The sequence below is a fragment of the Globicephala melas genome, chromosome 20 (assembly GCF_963455315.2).
Source record: "Globicephala melas chromosome 20, mGloMel1.2, whole genome shotgun sequence".
In the NCBI taxonomy this organism is placed as follows: domain Eukaryota; kingdom Metazoa; phylum Chordata; class Mammalia; order Artiodactyla; family Delphinidae; genus Globicephala; species Globicephala melas.
In genome coordinates, this window is record NC_083333.1 from 49408798 (window position 1) to 49432481 (window position 23684).

The following is a 23684-nucleotide window of genomic DNA, read 5'->3' on the forward strand; positions in this document are numbered from 1 at the left end:
CAGGCACTGCTAGGTATGCAATGGCGAGCAAACTGACACAGTTCCTGACCTCATGGAGTATACAGTCTGCTAGGGGAAGCAGAGATTAATAAAAGATGCACACAGACACGTGGATAATACAAATTGTAACAAGTGCTATGAAGGAGAGGTACACAGTGAGATGACAGAATATAATAGGGAAACCAAATGTAGTGTGACGGAAAGATCAGTATGGCTGCCTTAAAGAAGTGATATCTAAGCTGAGAGCTAAAGGAAGAGCAGGACAAGTTGAAGATGAAATTTTCCTCAGAAGAGACACTAACACAAGCAAAGGCTCTGAAGGCAGCAGAAAGCATGACCCTTTGAAAGAATGTTCGGAAAGAAAGCCAAAAATGTTAAGGGTCAAAACCGAGTAGACAACACTATTGGTCACCTCTCCGGCATCTATTCCACTTCCTCTTCCTCATTCCTAAAAGAATCACACTTCGGTTCAAGCAGCTACCATCCTCCACACAGTCATGTGCTTTAGAGGAAGACAACTGGATCCTTGATTTTAGGAAGTGGATACTGTTTAGACTTAAGCCAGTCATGGCAACCTCTTTTCTTCCTGCCAGTGATTAGTTAAGGAATGGCATGAGTGAAAGCAGGAAAGGAGTTATTACACGGTCTAAAGAACAAATAGTAGTTTGTACTAGGGAAGTTACCAATGGAGGTGGAGATTTGCATGGAGGAATAAGGAATAGCAAAGTGTACAGGATGTCTCCTAGGTTTCTGGCTTAGGCAAGTAATGGTCAATCTTTTCCATACAGTCAAAGCAAAAGAAATATTCTTTAAATTAATAGTCTTATGTTATTGATAATACATTTCTCTTAAATAAATCTAGTAAGAACATCTAAGGATCATATTTGAAACATACCTCATTCTCATATAGGATACTGGTCTCGGAAGTCTAGGCAAACTTATCAAGAGTGAATGAGGCTAATTAGATTTTGCCTTACAATACAAATCAAAATGTTTTATAAAATTCTGACATATAATTAATACTGCTTACGAATAACATCAATTTCTGAATATCAGTTATTTTGCCTTGCTTCCTCAAAAATGATTTAAACTAGCAAGATGTCTGAATCAGTTAAAAGTGAGGCCAAGAATAAAATATTCCAAGGATTTCTGACCACTCTATGCATTATTCAAAATAATTCCAGAGAAATTAAGTGGAAATACATAACCAATTATGCTAACCAAATTTATCTACATTAGGTCTCATAACAGCAATAATTAAGACCCCTATTACAGATACCAAAAGACCCAGACAAAATATAAACTACCTTGACAAGTTGACAAAGTGCCATTTCTTTCAGAAGTTGGTATACTTGGACTGTTGAAATGATATGAAGTTCCCTGGTTCACGTCATTGTTTGTAAAATTCTTTGAATGGCATGTACAACAACACGACAATGGTACTTCAGCTTTTTTACTTAAGCCTTCGTTCACTGGCTTCCCTAAAAATGAAATAACCTCTATTTATAATATTTCTAATTAAAAAAACACTAATCTTCCTCTTCAGCTAGGGTGTGCAACCACCTTATTTTTTGCCCAGGATTGGGAGGTTTCCCAGGATTCAGAATTTCAGTTCTAAAACCAGGAAAGTACCTGGCAAATCTGGACAAGTTGGTCACCCATCCTGCAGCACCAAATTAGGACAGGTGAGAAACACTTATGCCAGAAACATTTATAGAGAAGTTATCAACAATTTACATGATTTACAATAATCTAATAACAGTCAAAGATTAATAATGTAACAGAGGCACAACCACTCGAGTATTCATTTATATTGAGATATATTAAAATACCAAGTATACCTAAAGTATATTCTTAATTATTTATACTCTTAATTACTGCTATTTCCCTAAATGAAAAATTTGAAAGGTCAATATAAAATAATAATGTAAACACATAACGTTAAATTATTCCCACATTATACTTCTATTTCAAAAAACATGTTTCATGATATCATTTCTGATACATGGATCAAAATACATTTTAAATTCAATATTCAAATTAAACAGGTAATTTTCAATACTTAAATATAATACAAAATTGTAATAGTTCTTCGTGTGCCTACATCGTATAAATATACAATTCATAGATATATAAAAGCTGAATAATTTATTTTATTTTCTATAAACAGTACTGACATTATTTTCCCATCTGCACTACATAAATACTACTAATTTTATTTTCCAGAGTCTCCCACTAAAAATTTATTAACAGATAATCTCATTTTCCCCAAAGATAAACATCAATAAGAAACAGAATGGACAACCAAAAGCTTATAAAATATTTACTCTTTATTTTTAATAGTCTTACCAGTAACACAACTATTTCTTTTCAAAAAACATATATATGTGTGTACATATATATACACACATACATACATACACATATACACCCATGGTTAACTTTAAAATCTCCTAATACTTTAGGACAGAGTCATCTAATTATGTAACTAAAATGTGACCAATATTGTATTTCAGATTCATTATGTATCATTAGATAGTCTTTCACAAAAGTAACTAGACATTTGCTAGCCAATAAAGCTATGGGAAATAATATGAATTAATAAAAACAATATTACAATAAACTTCTGCTTATCTGGCATCCAAACAAGTAGAAAGGTCAACTAGAATTTTTCTTTTTTATGTATTCCATTTTCTAATGTTGTGAGATAAGCAGCTATATTAAAGGATTTACTCAAAAAAAGCAATTATTTGTATTGATATGCTATATAATCATGACAGCCCCATCTCTTGCAACTTTTATATAAAAATTATCATCTAATTATTTTCATAATCAGTATTATGAAAAATAATAAAAATAAAATCCTACATTCTTATATACATGCTGAATCGTCAAATAAAGGACTATCTTATGTTCAAAATTATTTTAGGATTAACTGAACATATTTTGCTATATTGAAACTCTTTTGGAAGATATATAACTGATTATAAAGAAATGTCTTAAAAGAGAATAAATTAGCTAGAACACGGCTGAATCATTCTGGGTAAAAAGTACTTTATTAGATTTTTTTTCAGGTCCCAATAAGCAACCTGAAGACATCAACCAACTACTTACCACTAAGAGATTGCTGCCATGCTAAAGCAGAGCAAAGTAAGGCTAAGCTTTTCCCACTCCCTGTGGGGCTCTCCAACAAACAATGCTGCTTACTATTTAATCCTCTGACAATCTATGGACACAAAAACAATTTTAAAAACTCAACAACTTATCTCATTAAAGTCTCTCTCCATACAACAACAAGAAGTAAAGTTGCATGCACTTCAGGGAACAGAGCAATAGCAGAAAGGAGAACTAGAATTTAATTAAATCTAGACTTTATTCCTTTGTATCTCTCCCTAAAATTCTGTTAGATTTAAACCATACCAAGCACAAAAGAAATGAAAAGCAATTTGTGCCTTACTTATGCAAGCACCATCATTTCTGTAAAACTAGAATACATTAATATCTTTGATGAAAACTTAATGGGGGATACTGTTGGTGGGAGTGTTACAACCACTCTGTATAGAAATTATCAACTTCTAGTAAAGTTAAAGATACTGAACTCCAGCAATCCAGTCCTATGTAAACACCCAAAACCTTTCCCACAGGAACACAAGGAAACATGTATAAGAAAGTTCATAGCAGCACTGTTTATAATTGCAAAATAATGTAAACAACCCAAATGTCTATCAAGAGGAAAATGGGCAAATATAAAATTCTGGTATATTCATACAATGGAATACCATACAGCAGTGAAAATGAGTTATCAATCAATAGGGCTACATCTTAAAAATAATGTTAGACAAGGGAACAAGGTCGTGAGGAAAGGAGGGCTTGGTGTGCTGCTGCCATTTCTTCCACCTTCAGTCTCTGCACCTTCCACAGGCTTCCAACAGCACTACGCTGGGACAGAGCATCTGGAGGTTCACAACCTCTGTGGTCCATAGGAGCCACTATGAGGAGGGTCCAGGGAAGAATTTACCATTTTCAGTGGAAAACAAGGGGCAATTACTAGTTACAATGACTTTGTACTTCTGATCAGGATTTGTTTCTCCTTTCTTTATAGTAAGACACCAACTGCTCAAAAACTAATCCATGAAACAAATATGAAGAGGAGCATTTTAAGAGGTGCAATCTCTCTGAAAAAAGGATCCAACTCTTGAACTCAACATACTAGGTATGTCTATAAAAAAACTTATGGCATAAATCCTTAAAAAATAATAATAAGAAGAAGAATATTAAGTAAAAAAAAAAAATCAAGTTCTCCAGAAAGATAAGTATAATATCATATCATTGTGCAAAGTTATAAAAACGTAAAGTATACACTATATTGTTTATGGATACATACATATGCAATAAAAGTATAAAAACATGGCTAGGAAAGAAAAATAACAAATTCAGGATATTAGTTATCTTGTTACTCATAAACAAGGTATAAAGTAAATAAGGCAAAATATTAAGATTTAACAAAGCTGGTAAGTTGGTTTACTCAAGTTTGTATATTAATTTTCTATATGATTGAAATATCTCAAAAAAATTATGGTGCAAAGTATAGTAGTCTGTGTAAAAGATAGTAAATACTTTCTATTTCAAAGTAATTCAGTAAAGTAAACAGAAGTTCTAAATGAGCTGAGAACATTTTTCAGGATGTTCTCCTTTACCTCCTAATCATAGACATATACAGTTTAGCAGCAATCAGTATTACTTTTCCAAAGGTTAGATGTTCTTCAATGAACCCAGCAAATATTTTCAATCCATTTACTATCTGAGAAAATGTAGTCACAGGCTCAATGTATGTTATGAATTATAAGCATCTGTATCTTAATAAAGACTTAAAATAACTGCTGAACAATACTTACAGAATTCATCATAGCAAGCTGTGATGGATAAGCTTTACAAGGAAAGTTAATCTTCACCCCACCAATTGTATACTCAGAACATACTGAAGACATCATGTTTTACTGTTTACTTCAGATTCCTAACTGCAACAGAAATCAAAGTCAATACTGAAACAAAGCCATTCAAAGAAAAACAGATACCTAAGACTAGGAAAGAAGTCTAGAAACAAAAATTGGAATTAATAAATGTATAAACAAAACAAATGGAAGTAAAAGGATTTCATACTCTTATAAATCACAGTGGTTGAGAGCATGTCTTGGAATCTAACAAATCTGGATCTGTAACCTTATTCTGCCAAAGCTGTGGACCAGGAGTTAGGAAACAGTTTCTACATCAGGTTCTGACAACAACTCAGATATGTTACCCTGATCATGTCTCTTCACTTCTCTAGACTGAGATCCTTATCTGTAAAAATCCATAATTTAAAAATTGTTGTAAGGAACAAAGCGCCTTGGCACATGGTAGGTGCTCAATAATTCTTACTTAAAGGTCAGTAGGGTATAATGGAAGGAAGATGGACTTTGAAGTAAGGCAAGCCTAAATTTGAATTCCACTGTGAATCTCACAGAGCCTGTTTCTTCATCTGTGAAATAGAGATATCCACCTGATAGGGTTTTTATGAAAATTAGCCAGGCACTGACTTAAGAATTAAATAAGGTAATGTACAGAATGTGCCTCAACTCCAGCATCTGATACAGAGGAAGTGATCTACTTTAATCCCCACCTCTTGTAAACCACCTTCTCTTAACCTAGGATCCACAGATGTAATTGAAAGACTGTGATCTCTTGATACTGCATGCAGAAATTTCTGTGTATGACTGCATTTTTCTAGAGAGAAAGTCCAAAGATTTCTCATACCCAGAAATATATCCTAAGGAAATAACTGAAAACTGAGGGAAAATGACATACACCGTTATCAACTGAAAAATTATTTGCAATGGTGATAAAAAGGTAAATTCGATCTGGGGATGGAGAGATGGTTAAAATACCAACTCAACAGATGATGAAGCCAATAACAACCATCACCAAAGCTTACGTGTTCCCAAAGAAGTTAAGAACCACTATTCTAAGGTCTTGTCCAGTTCTAACATTTTGTGTTTCTGTGAAGCTCTGAGGATGAAATTTGGTGGAATCTCACCCCTAAATCTAAACCAACAGCTCAAGGCTGGCCTAGTAACTCAGATATAACCTAGAAACCAATCGACCCCCCCCCCCGCCCCAGTTGCGGCTACACTCATCTCAAAATGGGGAAGCTTCCCCACACACTGAATAAAGGACAAACCAAGATCAGGCTCCCGCCGTCGCCCCCTCCTGCCCCGAGGTAACGCGGGGCCCGGGGCTAATAACAGGCCTCTGTTCCAAGGAGGTAAGCTGCAGTCTCCCCGCTCCCCAGGTTTTCTTCCTCACATTCCCTCCTCCCTCGGCAAGCTGGAACCCCCGAGGCCCTGGTGATCCAGTCAACCGACGGGCCTGCAAAGCGGGTGGACGAAAGCAGAAGGCACTCTCCTGGCCGAGTTCGCGCCCTTCCCGCCAGACAGACTTGCCCGCCCTGAGGAAAACCCAAACAACGCCTACTGCACTCCCACTCACGGGAGAAAAGGAAGCTGAAAACTGCGAGCAACCACAGCGGAGACCTGGTAGAGAAGAAAGGTCCTAGCCCCTCTTCCTCACCTGGCTGCGACTCCCGGGCCCGGTCGCGGGCTTGCGTCCGCTTTACCTTTTCGGCCCTTCAGCTCTCATCAGTCACTTCTACAACACCCGCGCAGACGAATTCCCGCCTCCCACCCCCTCGACTCCCAGCACCAATCACCGGGCGAGCTCAGACAACCAATCCCCGCCAAGACGAGAAACCAAGCAACCAATCCCGGCTCGAGGTCAGGGGGCGCCCAACGGAAGCCCCCGTAGTAAGGAAGGGCCCAAGCTACTTGGCGGCACCGGAAGGCGATTGCCTCGAGAGTGATGGACTTCCGCAGAGCCCAGGGATTTAAAGTAAAAGAGCGTTCTCCGTTGGACTTTTTGAAACCGGTTATTTAATCCGTGCTTCAGTTTTCTTGGGAACTCTTAAGTCTCACATTTAAGGTCTGTAGACCAACGAAGAGGAATCACCGTTAAGCCGCGCCGAGTTCTCTCAGCATTCCTCAGGGGCACCCGATTCAAACTTCTGAACTTTCCGGAAGCCAGAGTATCAAAAAGGCCCAGGAGGGAATTGCCAGACTGCTGAGCCAAATTAGGCGAAAAGGTTCGATGACAGCTGGCTACAGAATCTCCTGATAGTCAAGGCTTTCTCAGATACCACGTTCAACCAGAGAAACGCTCTCGAGGTCTCCAGTACCTCCTTTAAGGCTTGTCAGCCTTCTGTCCCTCCTAAGACCAATTTATTCTTTGCCAAGGACACTTCAGTTTCCTCAAAGGTACGGAGTTAACCATGATGTCGCGAAACTGTTGTGTTTTTTTTTAAACTCTAGCCTAAACTTGGCTCAAATACTAGTGCCCCCCAAAAGCAAAACCTGAGACAGTTTCTCACATCCCGAGAAACCAGTTTGGGACAGAGATTTGCTGCAGGTCGGAGCAGCAAAAGGCGAGTTGATTTGTTTGCCTCACTTTGTTTTACTATATCTTCCCAAAATGACAACGTACAATCATAAAAATAAATTCTACCCTTTAATTTAGTAATCTCAGGCTCAGAAATTTACCCTAAAGAAGTAATCTAAAAGTAGGAAATAGTACCTCAGTTGATAATAGTGCCCATTCTGTTCGGAAAAAAATCATTAACTTCCCAGTCTAGTAGTAATAGGGAGATGGTTTTATCAATTCAGTCATTCTGGAGCCAATAGAATAATTATAAAAACCAAACAACTTGCAAAAAATTTCCATATAAAAAATGAAAAAAAAGCAGATGCCAAACTGGGTATTATGGAATTCCATTATGTGAAAATACATATGCATAAACAAAGATGAAGGGAAAGTACAAAAAAATGAAATACTGGTAAGACAGTGCTATGGAAGATAATTTATAAAAATAAATCCTTAAAAATACCTTCAAATTATTATTCTGCTTTTACAATTTTTTTTAAATATCAAAATCTTTTAAGTAACTGCTCCAGGGTAACTACTCTGATTTTCCTCTCCTGAATTCCTAAGGCTCTCAACTGACTCTCACCTTGTATTGCCTTTTGATGTATGTAGCGTAAGAAAAAGGGATACACATAGTTTCTGGAGCCAGAAAGTCCTGGATTCCAGTCCCTTGAACTGTTCCTTTCAGGTTAACAGTGGTGAAATGAAACACAAAAAGCTACAAGTTCATTTGATAAAGAATATGAATGTTTATAAACCAATATTCAAAATAGCTGCACACATCTGTTTTTCACTTGAATAAAAAAAATTCACATTGTGACAAATGTTATAACCTTAACTTAAAATACATGAATATTAACATTTACTAATATATTTACACATTTTATTTACATCATCAACAAACGTGATGAAAAACAGCATATGTTATTATTTTAACACAGCAGGTTTTGACCAGTCTTTGAAAATTGATCCAGGAATATGCACAGCATTTAGTTAGAAAACCTTTTCTGAATTCCTAGAGGTTACCTACTCACACAAGATATTCCAAAGCCTCAGTTTAAACAAAACAAAACAGGAGCAGTTGTACTTAATTTTAAAAGACTACAAAACTGCCTTGTTTAAAAATATGAAAATTCTTATAGTTTGTTTTTAAGTGTACGCTTTTATTTTTTGCATCAAAATTACTTAATTGAACTTTAAGCATCTAATAAAAGTTATAAATACTCTCATCATTGATACTGTGCACTTCATGATTTGAAACAGATACAAATTAGTTCTTATACCCTTATGAGGTAGGGCCAGCAGTAATCCCATTTTACACAGAAGGAAAATAAGATGTGACTATTTGCTAGTGAAAAGGTTGAAATTAAATTTTTTTTCTTAAAAACCACACTTTCTTATTGGCCTGCCTTATTTCTTTTATAAGTGAAGAGGTCTGTTTCAAGTGGGGTGGGAAGGGGGGGTTCATTCAGGTATATCTCAGAAAGCAAAGAGAAGTACCTTCTACACTGGATACTTCATTAAGAATAAAAATGAGGGGCTTCCCTGGTGGTGCAGTGGTTGAGAGTCCGCCTGCCGATGCAGGGGACACAGGTTCATGCCCCGGCCTGGGAAGATCCCACATGCCACGGAGCAGCTGGGCCCGTGAGCCATGGCCGCTGAGCCTGCACATCTGGAGCCTGTGCTCCACAACGGGAGAGGCCACAACAGTGAGAGGCCCACGTACCGCCAAAAAAAAAAAAAAAAAGAAAGAAAAAGAGGATTATGGGTTATCTGAATGCATCTACCTAATCAATGGACATTCCTAAAAGAGGACTGCAAAATCCTTCCACAACACAGTATTTTCCCCTTTTTAATTTTTCCTGTGGTCCAAACACTGTATATATTTTTGTACTTCAAAATCTAGAATTATGATGTGAATTATAATCCTAATGACAAACCAAGAACTCTTTAATCCAGTGGGTTTTATTGCTCTAAACTTTAGATACCAAAGTATTTCCCCCCTCTGACCATTATAAAAATAAACTTTAAAAAAACTAAATGAGACATCCTTTCAGGTTCTTCTCTGCACAAAGATGTTTCTGTAAACACTTTTAAACCAGTATCTTAAAATTCCAAATTATTCAAGTATCTCTTTAAACATATGGCTTCATATATTAGTAAAAATTGAAGCAAATATGTAAAATCTTAAAATCCTCATCTGTAATTCCATGAAAATCATTCACAAAAAGCTACTTGCCTTTTTTAAAGCCTTCTCAATACTATTTCTTGAGAAAAGGAATTCCATCTTGCATTACTCTTACTTGCATTGCAAGTTTAGAGGTTTCTATTTGGGTATCTAAACTCCTAATTTTTCCTGAATTCTCCCTTCCCTTTTTCTCCCTCTCATCATTGCATCAATATACTCTGTTACTAGCTGACAGGTAAATACTAGGGCTACCCACAGACTTATTTTTATAAGAAATTAAATCAAAGGCATGGCAGTTTTTTTTCACTTCAAAAGCTTAATACAAGGCCATATTCACTTTCCAGTAATGAGTTTCTTAAATGTGTTCCCAACAGAAAAAGCTCAGCTGCTACAAAAAACATACCAGCAAAGTAGATCCAAAGAACTGCCAATCAAATACAAGCAAGCATAATTCTCAAGAGAGTTCTAAATTGTATTCATGTTGAATTGAATCGTTTTAGTGATTCCAAGACGTTACTGTTCCCATTCAGTTTAGTTGTTATAAGATGCAAATTCATGTTGGGTATATGCAGCAAAACAGCTTCATTTTTTTGTTTTAAGTTTTTTTTGTTTTTGTTTTTCTTAAATTCCACTAACACTCATGTTTATTATTTCAATTATTGTGCTTTCAATACAATGACAGAGCTGTACATCAGGATCCATGCTTCCAGTGTCCCTAGGTCCATTTTTGTAAGATGGATCTTTACAGATTCCAGACCATCCAGTTGGTTTCTCCTGTATTTGTTGAAGGCCTAAAAACATAAGGAAAAATAAATAAGGCAAGAAATCTGGAAAGGATTTGGGCCTTTCTGTTTGAGATATTAAAACAACTCTTGAAAATAAGTTACTACTTACGCGTAATAATCGGATCGATGTCTCTTGTCTGAGTGGCAACATCAGAGGCACAGACTTGCCCTATTTGGATCAACAAAGACATAATATCCTCATACAGTGGAGGAAATGCTCGACAAAAAGAGACCAAACTTGGCAGAGTTGGCATGAAAAAAGCATATCGCTTAGCCTGTGTTAAAACTGTTAGAAAGAAATAAAACAGAATTTTTCATTTTACAGATACAAATTCAACATACATGACCTATACAATATACTAAGCACCATGCTCTGTGCTGAGGATACTAAGTTTTCTAAGACATGGCCAGCCCCTGCCTTCAGGGAGCTCATAATCTAGTAGTCAGCCATCATCCAACACATAAATGCTTATGTCCAAACACTGTGATAGGTGCACTGCATGCATTGTTTCATTTAATTCCCACAATCTTATGAATGAAAAAAGTATTTCTATGATACTATTTAATATATGAGGAAACTCTTAAATAAACCTTAGAGAGATTAAGAAGCTTCTTCAACTCCAGTTAGCAGTGGAGTTGGGATAGAACTCAGGCAGTGTAAGATCTTAACCACTGCAAATAATTATAACATGAAGTGAATACGATGGAAAGATAAATGAACAGATTATTATGGGAGCACTAAGAATATGAAATTGACTAAGCCATAACTTTTAAAGGTTGAATTATAGTTCATATCTTTTAGTTTATTTTCATACCATTTTACTTAACAACCTAGAAGGTGGTTAAAATGTTAGGGTATGTTTTAGAACTTAAGGAAACAACTTATATATTTATCTCATTTATACAGATGATTATATTTTTCTGGAATTCTAAGCATTTGTAATAGATTGTAACTTGTTTTCTATTGACATAATTATATTCAGAAGGTAGACTTGATTTCCATTTGTAAAATGTGGAATGCTTAGTATATTTACTATAAATCTATATACAGTCATTCACAAAAATGAAAGATACAATTTGCCTACCTACTCATCTCCTCTACACTATACATCACATTTGTCATAGGAAAATTTTCAAAAAGAATAATTCAAAAGATGGCATAGCTATTAGTGACACAGAAAACATGGTGTCACTAAAGTCAGAAAAAATATGTACTACTTTATGTTAGAAATTTTTGTTATTGATGTCGGTTGGCTACACACCTGTTAGCAGAGTTCCCATGACATTGACAGCTAAGCGAGCCACACTGAGTGACTTTGGTAATGCATACTGGATACACAAGTGAGAAAGCAACTGGATAGCAAATATCTGTAACACAAAACCCAAATATTACATGTTTTTGAAGAAGGTCTTTAAGTATTAAAAATTGTAAAATGTTTTATATAACTAGAAGATTAAAGGGAGATCAAAATTCTCCTAAAGTTCCAAAATGCTCATTACCTGTTTTTCAAGTTCTGGCTGTGCAATAAGCTCAGGTATGAAATCCAGACAGATGTGCATAGATGGAATACCTGCGACTGTCAGAGGCAAAAGTTCACATGGATAACCCTATCTCAACAAGAAAGGGAGGAAAAGTTAGAAATAAAATAGCTGCAAGTCAAATACAGATAAAAATATAAAGGAAGGTTTCACTTCCTTTATGTAACAGTTGCTCAGAAAGCTACAATGCCCTACATGTTTCCTGGCATTTCACCTCTCTGATGCACTAAAATACAAATAAATTCTATGAACACTTTATTAGGCTGAAATCAAATTTTAAAAATCTGGATTTTTCTCCATATTGCAAAGGACCATGATCATTTGCGTGACCTCCAGTTTCTAAATGATTCCTATTAATTTAGTACTTCAGAACTACCCCCAAAATAAAGTTCAACCATAAAGAATCATTCTTTGAAACCAGACCTGAAAGTGAACAAGCTTAGCAATGTTGGGATCCGCAATGTACATTTGGTGCAACAGACAACAGATAAGGCACTGAACTTCTCGAAGGTTACAGAGCAAATTGTCTTCTCCTTCCTCCATTCCCTTAGCTGGAGTGCTGGCAGTAATAACGCTTTGAACATTCCTTAGCAAGCTGTCTGGATTGACACGCTTTGCCTTCTCATCTTCAGTAGGTAAGCAAATCTCCAAGAGAATCTGGACAGCTGCACTATCCTACAAGCAAATAAAACACAGTGAATTTAAGAAGTTTCTGAGAAGTTTGTTTGAAAACCAAATTTGATTTTGTTTTCACATGAACACATGTGATAAAAATAACTGTTTCTTTAAGAACAAAAAGCAAAGAGGTACTTCTAAGAGAAAGAGTGAACAATCTATAGGCCAGTGGTTCTCATCTTTTTCAGGGCCATGAACCCTCTTAAGAATCTGAAGAAAACTGTATACCCTCTCAGCATAAAAATTAACATATGTAAACACAGCAACATGTGGCATAATTTCAGAGTGGTCACACACCTCTAAGGCAGATACATGAACTCGAGTTTAAGAACATCTACTACAAGAGTATTCGAATTCGGTGTCATCCAAAACAGGCCCTAGGGCAAAAAATGACTTCTACTGGAATCTCCTTTCCTTCCTCTTAAATTCCTACTTCTCCCAGGATCCTATCTTGTATTCCCCTCTTTTTCTCACCTCTGAAGATGGTGGTTAATAATTAATGCCTAAAAGTCACTCCCCAAAGCTCTTTTTCCTTTTAATTTTAAGATAGGCTCTTTAAGGCTCTGGAAAGATTCTGCCTTACCATCCATTCCAACTGTACAACTCATTATTGCTCAGTCTACAAGCTTGAGTGCCATTTCATAGAAAAGTAGTTCCTTGAGGGGTGATCTACTTAATGCCCCTGCCTATAAAGGAGAGCTATAATCACTTGCATCTAGCAGGAAGAAGGAAAAAGAAAATGAATACATAATATGCATCTCTGAAAGACTGCCACTGCCTGGGATAGAAGAAAACAATTACTCCATCTACCTGTTTAATAACTTAATTATAAACTAAGGTTAGCCTTACATTATAATCATTCATAAAGTAAACTTTATAATCATTCTTGACGGGTTTTCGGTTGTTACTGTTTTATGTTTGTTTTTTTATAGACTCTGGAGCCAGCCTCCCCCAGCTTGAATCCCAGCTTCCCCACTTACTAAATGTATAACCTTGAGCAAGTCACTTAACCTCTCTGGATCTCGTTTTCCTAATCTGTAAAAATGGAGATAATACTCCATACCTCATAGGTTGGTTGTAAAGAGTAAATGAGTTAATATACATAAAAAACTCAGAATAGCATCCACCATATAATAAGCATTATATAAATGGTAGCTATTACCATCCTCAAGCCCTTATCTGAAACTCTGAGGGTCAGATTTATTTTAGAACTCAGATTTTTTTTTCTGTAATATTATATAACACCTCCAGCAGAGACTAAGGCAGTACATTGTAATCAAATGTATTAATATTTCTGCAACAAAACATACCAACATTCATATTAAGTGGGATAAAGGCCATAAATAGCTTCACATCAATTCAGGTCAAGTTTTGACACAAACAAGGTCATATCAGGTCAGGTTTTTCTGCCAACTGAATTACCAAAAAAAATGCCTCAGTTTTCATAGCTTTTTGGATTTCTGTATTACAGATAAGGGATTGTGGACCTATATTATTACTCTAATTCCCCTTATTGCCAATGAAAAGATTTCAGAAAATATATTTCAAACTAAGAAAACATTTCTACTTTGAAGACCTCAAACTGCTTAACATTCAATCATCTCGCATGTCCTGCATTAGTCCAAAATTACTACCTAAGGCTGCAGTAAATTCTATATTGTTATAAAACTTTTCTAAATACAAACTTTAACTACTTGTGTTGTTATAGTATTTATCACTGCCTGACATTTTATTTTATTTATATATATATATATATATACACACACACACACACACACACACTTCTTGTCTGTCTCCACCATTTGATTTTTTTTCATTTGATTTTAAGAAACAAAAGTCTTATATTTTGTTAAAATATAAATCTCACTAAAATGGCTATTAAATAAAGCCATGAAGATTATTCCTGATTTTAATAATTCAGAAGCAAAGGTAACACCATTATAATATACCTTCTGTAATAAAAGGAATGTATAATATGTCACCATTTTATGTAGAAGGCCATCTATTTAAATGATTATATTAACAAGAAAGCCCTTGGCCTTTTTGATTAATTTTACTTTATTACCTGAGCAGCCAGTAATGCATTTTTCAGTTCCTCTCTGGTAACTTCTGGGCCATCAGTCTGTCCAACTAAACCTATTGTATTATTCTGAGAAAGCCTATCTTGCTCTGCTGTTTCCTTCAGATGAGCACTAAGGTAGGCTTTGGATGCCAGAAGATATCCATTCAACATATGTAGAGTAATATCCATCAGTGGGGGGCATCTAAACACAGAAAGAAGAAAAATATGTGAGAAAAAATATAAATTTATAAATTAGTCAGAACATGGTCAATCAATTTGAATAATTAGAAAAACCTGAACAGTACCTGAAAACATTAAAAGAGTAGAAAGTTAACACTTTTCCCACCAAAATATTCATTCTCAAAAATGAAAGCTTAATATATATATAATTCTCTGTATTTCAAGACTGTATGAATAGTATTATCTATTTCATCTTATCAACTAAAATCAAATATAATATATACCCTAGAAAAAAGGCATTCCTTTTTACAAAAAAATGGCACTACCATTAAATCTCTTAGATATGAGCCTGCAAGGCAGCTGTCCTCAAAGACAAATAGTCTAGGGACTTCCCTGGTGGTCCAGTGGTTAAGACTCCACTCTCCCAATGCAGGGGGCATGGGTTTCGATCCCTGGTCAGGGAACTAAGATCCCACGTGCCCCATAGCACAGTCAAGACAAAACAAAACAAAACAAAAAATGAATAGAGTTATTCATTCCTCAAAAATTGTTATAAATTAAATTTAAATGAGATAATAGATGTAAGAATTAAATGTAAAAAAGGAAACCAAAACAGATAAATCAGTAACCACTAAAATATTAAAAGCCAAGCCCTTAGAGAAACCTGACAATGCCACTTCCCAGCCTATCACAGACTGAGTATGTGTGCATAAACAGGCAGTACAGCTTTGGTTTTAACTATGAAACACTGGAAATGTCAATACTTTTTCTGAAATGTTCAAATTTTCTACAGTAAACCTGCATGTATTAATAGTGGAAAAAAAGAAACATGTCAATGGTTAAATAAACCATGGCAATATTCCCAAAAATGAAGATAAGAATCACCTGGAGTATTTATTAAAAAAAAAATCCTAAACTCCACCAGACATTCTGGATCAGAGTTTGTAGAGGCCTGTATATATGGAATACTATGTAGCAGTTAAAACAATGAGATGGAACTATGCATACCAATATGGAAAACATGTTCAGAATGGTAAGTTTTTTTAAAAAAAGAACAAAATAGAGCCTACCAAAAACCACTTACGTTTTTTAACACCACCCAAAACAAAAAAGTAAATATTTGTTTATAAATTTGTAAATACATAGAAAATGAAGCTACATACACACCATTATAACAATAAAGTTTCCTCTGGAGATGGAACTGGGATTGGTCAATAGTTCAAAGAGGAACTTTGCTTTAAAAATGGCAGCAGGGTAGATACGAGAGAACAAGACTTTTCACTGTACACCTTTTCCTTGTTAATCTTCTTGTTTGTGCACTTATTAATGTATATAATGAAAACTTTCATGCACACATAAAAAAGGGGATATTATAATGAACCTCTAAGAACTCATCACCCAGCAGCAACAGTTATCGACACATCGCTAGTCTTATTTCACCCATACCCCACCATCCACTTTCCCACCATCACCACTGGTTAGTTCAAAGCAAATCCAAAATGTCATATCTTTTCATATTGTTTGACATTTTTAAAAACCACCTAAATGATCACTTAGAAAAAATCAAATTTTAAAAAATGAACAAAATTAAAGGCAAAACAATAGAACAATAAAAGAAAAAACTGCACTCTATATACAAAAAGCTGATATCCTTTATACGTAAAAAGCTCTTTAAATCAAAAAAGGTAAGCATTCTAATAGAAAACTAGGCTAAATGTAAAGAAGAAATACCAATAACCAATAAGTATATTAAAATATTCAATCTAAGAAAAATATAAATTAAAGTGGGAATCTATTTTTCACTTATCAAATTGGAAAAATTATATAAAACTGTAGGAAAGTGTACAATATCAAACATCACTATAGGAATGTCAACAGGTTCAGCCATTCTGAGTGGCAGAATGAAAACATGAATCAAAGGACTTAAAAATGAGCATGTTCCTTTTGCCTCAATAATTCCATTTTTAATAATCATTTCTAAGGAAATAGTACACAATAGTTACCACAGCACTATGAATAATAACAAAAAATGGAAATAAAATATCCAACAATAGGGAACTGAATTAAGCATAGCATATCTATGTGGAATACTACGTAGCCAATTAACATAAGAAGATCTATTAACATGAGAAAAGGTTCACAAGTTGTTAAGTGAAAGATCTAGGCTACAAAAACATTTCATACATTATGATAGCATAATTTAACAGCCTCCTGAACAACTGCGGGTGATTTAGGTGAAAGGTTACCTACTTAAGTGGATTTTTAACACTGATAAATTGTTTTAGAAATGGCTCTTCTCTAGAAATGTTATTTACTGTTGTTTTCTTTTTATTAAATAGATACTTAATGTCATTTATACTGTTTATTCTTCTGGTTCCTCTTCCCTCCGAGACCTTGATCTCACCAAACTATATTTGGCTGATTCTGCAGATTTTGCCACTTCAAGAATTTCATCCCCAGGGTTAAAGGCAGATGAGTATATTACTGTATCCTAGTTAGTCTTCTTTACTCCAGTTTCTTTCCCCTCTGAACTATCTAGTGTGAACCTTCTCTTCGTAAGTTACCACCTAAATGACCTCTTCAGCCTAACATTCAAGGCCCTCCATAGCCTGACCTTAACCTAACATTCCAACTCTAAAGTGTGTTCTCAAAAACTAAGCCTTCCACTCAAGCCTTTTTCACTCTTGCTTTTACACTTCTGCTCACACTATTCTTTTTCTCACAATACCTTCTTTGACCTCTTACGCCCCATCATTACAGTATCTGTTCATCTAAACCCTATTTCTATACTTCAAAATACTACTCAAAGTCTCACTTCCTCCTGAAACTTTTAACACCATTCATTTACTGTACCATTCATCTGCATATGACCATATTATTTAACTTTTCAGGTATTTATCTTATTTCCCGATACAAGTGATAATCACTTTAAAGGCAGACCCCTCAACTTGTATATCTTTGTTACTATTTAGCTTAGCAACTAGAAATTCAAATATTAATGATGTGAATTAATTAATCCCACCTCTTGAGGTGAAGCTACTTCAAAGCAACTGATTAAGTTAAGGAATTAGCAAGGAAGTATAGACAAATGTGGAATCAATAAAGCTAACATCACAATTAAGGATTCCAAAAGGATCACAATTTTAATGCATGTAATGATTCATAATAAACCGGTTTTTTAAAAGCTTCTTTCAACAATGCTATGAGAAATGGTATCATTTTTCACTATCTTGACTCTGAGAGAAAGAACACTATTGAGGGCTGCCAAAACCAAAGATGACATTTTGTTAAGGCTAGGTTTATTAATCACATATTAAACTGAAGTTCATGAATATAGACAACCAAAAAAACACAAAAACCTCACAGGTCATACTGCCAAGTTACCTGCAAGAACACGAAGATATAAGTTTAAACTGAATTTCTTCGATTTCCTTTGACTCTCCAAAGCATAACTCTATAGTAAAAATGAACTCAAATGACACATACCTGTACACCCTCTGATCACATCTTAGCACAATGAGAGGATCTATCATCAGATCATTCTGAGTATACTTTTGCTGTCGTACAAACTTTACTGATGGTTGAAGTGCATTAACTGTCATTACCCACAGCCTGATGAGAAAATAATCACATGTTCAAAAACAGCTATATCATAATTGAAACCTGTAGCCACCATCCAGTTCCTTTTATCTTAGAAAGATATAGTCAGGAAAAAAATTAGAGAACAGGTGTAAATGAACTTGGAAAAATTAAAAACTATAGAAATCTAACCTATTATTATGTTTCTAAAACAAATGAAGATAAAACAATAAACAAAAGTAGTTTCAAAAATCTTCACAGTTGTAAGGGAATAATCATGGCATATAAAATCAGAATTTGAATTAAAACCTAAGTTATACCATACTTGCTGTATGACTCTGTGTAAGTCATGGAACCTCTCTGAACTGTTTCCTCCTCTGTAAAATATGACTATAATACCTGTAAATGAAATGATATCCACCAAAGCACTTTGAAACTGTAACTGGCCCCATAAATTATTGTTCTACATTTATCATCACAGAATCTAAATATGAGATGCCACTTTGAGATTAAACATCAATAGACTATAAAAGTGGTTACTAACCTGACTACACATCAGAATTACTGAAGAATATGCCAATATGTAGGGTATCTGACCTCTTACAGTGAAGCCCAGGAGTCCATCAACCCCACCTCACACACAGAGCTTGCCCACTCTTAAATGAGTGGATAGCCAACAATCATCAGACATTTAAAGAAAGTTTCTACTTTGAAAAAGATTAAAATATACAAACAGAAAGAAAGGAATGCCAAAGAAACAATATAGAGATGAGAAGAAAAAAAAATTCTTAAACCTATAATTAATTTCCTTAAAGGACAGAATATTGCGTATATGAAACAAGAACAGGAGGCATTTATAGATTCTCAGATAAGAAAGAGCTCTTAGAAATTAAGACTATAACAGAAATATTTTAAATTCAAAGGAAAGATCAGAAGATAACAGACGAAATATCCAGAAAATGTACATAAAAGAGAAATTTAAAAATAGAGGAGAAAGAAGGAGAAAATCGGAGTAAGTTCAAGAGGTTTAAAATCCAAATTGCAAAAAATTCCAGAAAACAGAGGGAAAGAAATTACTGAAGAAAAAAAAAAATACAAGAAACTGTCCTAGAAGTGAAGACATCAGATTAGTCCCCCGACAAAAAAAAAGGCCAACCAAGTGCCCAGCACCATGAATTAAAAAAGACCCAAACCAAAATGTATCATCATGAAATTTCAGAAACAATGAAAAAGAACCTAAAACCTTTAAGAGAAAAAACAATGGTCACATACAAAGGATTGGGAATTGGTATAAGATTAGATTACTCAAAAGTAATCAGGAAAGCTCTAATTACTTCAATAGAATAAAGCTTTCAAATTGCTAAGAGGAAAAGTAAGCTAGAATTCTACACCTAGCCTAATATCAATCACGTGAGGGGAAGAATAAAAACCTTTTCACATATGAAAGCCTCAAAAAAAAAAATATTTCCCAAACATCTTTCCCAGGAAGCAACTTGAGCGTTAGTTCCACTCACTTAAATAAGGAACTAAATCAAGAAAGACAAAAACATGGACTCAAACCAAGAGACAAAGCAATTCCAGATGGCTACTGTGAATGTCCCAGATTGAAACATAAGGGTGGAAAGATCTGAAAGGAAGGTTTCCAAGGAAAAATGTTACTAATATGTTACCTGATGTGTTAACAACTAATGTAAATTTCCACTCAATAATAGAGTTTGAGAGTGAATTGGTTATTGATACAAAGAAAACAAAAAAACCTGAACAAATGTTAAAGAGGCAAACAACTCAGGGTTTGTATGTGGGGTATGAAGGAGGGCAGTTGTTTAAGAAAGAAATTGTAATCAAAGGATATCATATATATCAACATAAATAACACTTATGTAGTCATAATAATATGCACACTGAATATTTCTTTAACCAAAAATTCTGATATAACTGTTGGGAGAAATGGAGGAAGGGAGAATATATGGAAGAAGAGGGACTCACAGGGGAAGCAAGTAAGAGTGCTAAATCTTCATCTTGTATGAAGGATTTTGTAGGAAGTCAAAAGATAATTTCTAAATTGGAAAGTCAGGAAATCATAGTAATTATAAGCATATGATTGAGATACATGGTGGGACATAAATGCCAGAATTAAAAGATAAAGGAGCTAAGAATAATTGTCTCTGAGGATCAATAGTCTAAAATGGGAAGGTGGGGGCTGACCTTATACACTATTTAACTTACGTGCATTTATTAATTTGATATAAGTAAAAATCAAACTTAAAAAGTATAAATATTCCCAGACCTACTGAATCAGAATCTCAGGTAAGTCCAGCCCAGTATTTGTTTCTAGAGCAGACCAAGTGTTTTTGATGCATTCTATGGAACAGCAGAGACCCATTTGACTAAAGACAAAACACTGAACCCAGCGTTCCACTGTGATTTAATTGGCATGGGTTACAACTTGGGGATCAGGAGTTTTAAAAGCTCTCCAGGTGATTTTAATGTACAGCAAAATTTGGAGCCACTGCAATGATGCAAGACACAATGGTAATCTAAATCACAATTAGCCACAAATGACTCTACATGAGAACTCCCTTTTAAAGAACTTTCCCAAGTTGGAAATACTTCAAGGTTTCTCTCTGTTTCTTAAGATAGAGTTTATTCTTTTCCTTAAAGTTATAACAACGCTTTTAATTAGTGGTCTTCAGAAAGGATTTATATTGTCAAAAAGTTTTTTTTAACAATTTTTTTCAACATTTAAGTTTAAGTTATTGTATACAATCACTGCTATACACTTATCTATTACATGTAACAATACACTGAAATTACCTTCTAGGCATCACAGTATTAAGAACCATCCATAGTTTATTGACCGTTTGAAGAATTCGCCTCGGAACCCCTGAATTCAACAGCTGATTCATATTGGATGTTAATACTTCTGCATATGGTATAAGTTCACTGGCAGAGAGTAGAGTCAAGTGTTCTAGAATCTGCATCACTTGTGTGTGACTTACTGGGACAGCTGAAAATGCTAAAAGGAAAACTTTATAGTCATAATCTAAATACTATACAGCTTACCAAATAGGAAGTAATATTGCTCTATCAAACTATAGGCGAAAGAAATCAAGAAAGCAATATTGCTTTAAAAAAAGTAAAACTTTCCATTCTAGTCATAGTTGTGGGTATACTTAAAATTAGGCCCTTAAGAAAAATTCATGTTAAGGTGCAGTTATTTCATAAAGAACAAAAAATACCTCATTTTAAAAATCACATTAGTGAGAGTGACCCAAAGACAACAATTCACACTGATTTAAAAAATTGACTGGAACATGAAAATATACCGAACTATTGCTCTTGGTATTAACATTTATTTGAAAAATTCAAACTTCTTGACACCTTCCTTCGGGTAGCCCTTTATGGGCTGTAAGCAACTGTTAGTAAAAAATAGCTAGAACCGTCCTCCTTCAATAGAATAGTCACTAACCACTTCTGGCTACTGAGCACTTGAAATGCAGCTAGTCCAAAATGAGATGTGCTGTAAGTATAAAATCCATGGACTCAGTATGAAAAAATAATAAAATATCTAACAGTCTTTTTATACTGATTATGTGATGAAATCATAATATATTAGATATACTGGGTTATACAAAATAGTTATTTAAATTTGCCTTTTTTTAACTTTTTTAATGTGGCAATATATAGAAAGTTTAAAATTGTATGTGTGGCTCACATCATATTTCTATTTTAAAGTGCTGATCTAGCTTATTATCCATTAACAGCAGATACATTGTTCTATTCCACAGTACTTATTTCTGACCAGTTTTAGGACTTTCCTAAAACCACATGACCTGTTTAGTGATATAACGTAGAACCTATGAGGAAACAGATGCAAGCATGTCAGAAAAAAATGGTAAAAAATCCTTTAACTCAAAGAGAATTACTTTAAATATATTCACCAAAACCCTGTTATATCTCCAGGAAAATTCTGCATGATTTTAAGATTTCCACAGGCCTAACACCTCTGTGTACTACTAAAGGGGTAAAAGGCATACCAATTTATTATACCTTCTTGAAGTTGTTTAGGAGAGTGGTTTTTGGCATTACTAGTCAGGAGCATTCTTCTTAACAGGGCATCAGTCCCTGTGATTTCTTCTTCACAGATCCAATCATCCACAATGCATAAATGTGGGTAGTTAGTTGCAAGGAGACGAAGTAAAGCAGAATGCAACCCTTGAAAATTTAAAAGAAGTCAATTGGATTCTTTATTCTTAAACATCAAAATCTTCTCTCTCTTCTTTCCCCTCTCTCTTCTCCCGTTCATGTACAGCAAGCCAAAGGCATCTGCCCTTCTTATGCATGCATACTACAGCTTAAGAACTTCTGTTCAGTAGTTCAGCCAGGGAATCTGCTTAAAGATCGCCAAGCGAATTGATACACAGGAAGCTGGAAGCCACTACTTTTGTCAAAAGTTCTCAAGCTTTCTTCCACCCTATCCCACCATAAAAGTCTCCCATCAGGAATATTAGTTTGACATAGCAGTAGTTCAAGAGTTGAGTGGGGAGGAGAAAAAGAGAAGGGAAAAGAATGTTCATTTCAGGGAGATCATATATGGTTTGAAAAAGGCCTCACTCAGAAATTCTGATAGGCTTGGTAATTCCCTGGCGGTCCAGTAGTTAGGATGCCGCACTTCCACTGCAGGGGGCACGGGTTTGATCCCTGGTTGGGGAACTAGGCTCCCGCATGCTGAGCGGCACAGCCAAAACATAAATAAATAAAAATTTTAAAAGATTTTAAAAGAAGAAATTCTGATAGGCTTCTATAAGAGAACATGTCCTCTCCTCCAACCCAGTTGAGAATCATTGCTACAGATGAGTAAAATTAAAGTTGCCCAACTTGAGTACCTAAATTTACACTTTATGTGCATTTCCTCATTTCACCCTGACATTCCTACAAGGTAAGCAATATTGTCTCCATTCTACTATGAAGAAACAGGCTGAAAGATATTTATTAATGTTCCCAAAGTCACACAGCTGTCACCCAACCCAAGCAGTACTGACGATACCCACAAGAGGGTGCATTTGTCTTCTTTTAAGAAGGGTTAAGGAAGTTCAAAAGGATCGGGAAACCTTCCTTTGACTAAATCTAAGTCTTGTTTCTAATCTTTTGCTTACAGCAGTTAGAC

General features: G+C 35.0%; 2 protein-coding genes and 1 pseudogene across 6 annotated transcripts in view; 1 reads left to right on the forward strand and 2 right to left on the reverse strand.

The window, feature by feature from the left end:
• The window catches only part of BRIP1 (BRCA1 interacting DNA helicase 1), a 198795-nt gene extending 192082 nt beyond the window's left edge, over positions 1 to 6713 (reverse strand). Inside the window, exons 1-4 of the mRNA XM_030881813.2 lie at positions 6607 to 6713; positions 4896 to 5018; positions 3115 to 3226; positions 1308 to 1481 (exon numbers count right to left, since the gene is read on the reverse strand). Of these exons, the coding sequence (XP_030737673.1) occupies positions 1308 to 1481; positions 3115 to 3226; positions 4896 to 4991 (382 nt within the window). The 5' untranslated portion in view covers positions 4992 to 5018; positions 6607 to 6713. The remainder of the gene's footprint in view (positions 1 to 1307; positions 1482 to 3114; positions 3227 to 4895; positions 5019 to 6606) is intronic.
• Positions 3737 to 4128, forward strand: LOC115866269 (cytochrome c oxidase subunit 7C, mitochondrial pseudogene; annotated as a pseudogene).
• Positions 6714 to 8234: 1521 nt separating the features above from the next.
• Positions 8235 to 23684, reverse strand: part of INTS2 (integrator complex subunit 2) — a 52624-nt gene continuing 37174 nt past the window's right edge. For all 5 annotated transcript variants that reach the window (XM_060290698.1, XM_030881809.2, XM_030881807.2 and 2 more), the window contains 9 exons: positions 22568 to 22732; positions 21332 to 21533; positions 18425 to 18550; positions 14762 to 14960; positions 12445 to 12696; positions 11983 to 12090; positions 11745 to 11850; positions 10592 to 10768; positions 8235 to 10488 (listed from right to left, as the gene is read on the reverse strand). In XM_060290698.1, coding sequence (XP_060146681.1) covers positions 10319 to 10488; positions 10592 to 10768; positions 11745 to 11850; positions 11983 to 12090; positions 12445 to 12696; positions 14762 to 14960; positions 18425 to 18550; positions 21332 to 21533; positions 22568 to 22732 — 1505 coding nt within the window. In that variant the 3' untranslated portion in view covers positions 8235 to 10318. The remainder of the gene's footprint in view (positions 10489 to 10591; positions 10769 to 11744; positions 11851 to 11982; positions 12091 to 12444; positions 12697 to 14761; positions 14961 to 18424; positions 18551 to 21331; positions 21534 to 22567; positions 22733 to 23684) is intronic.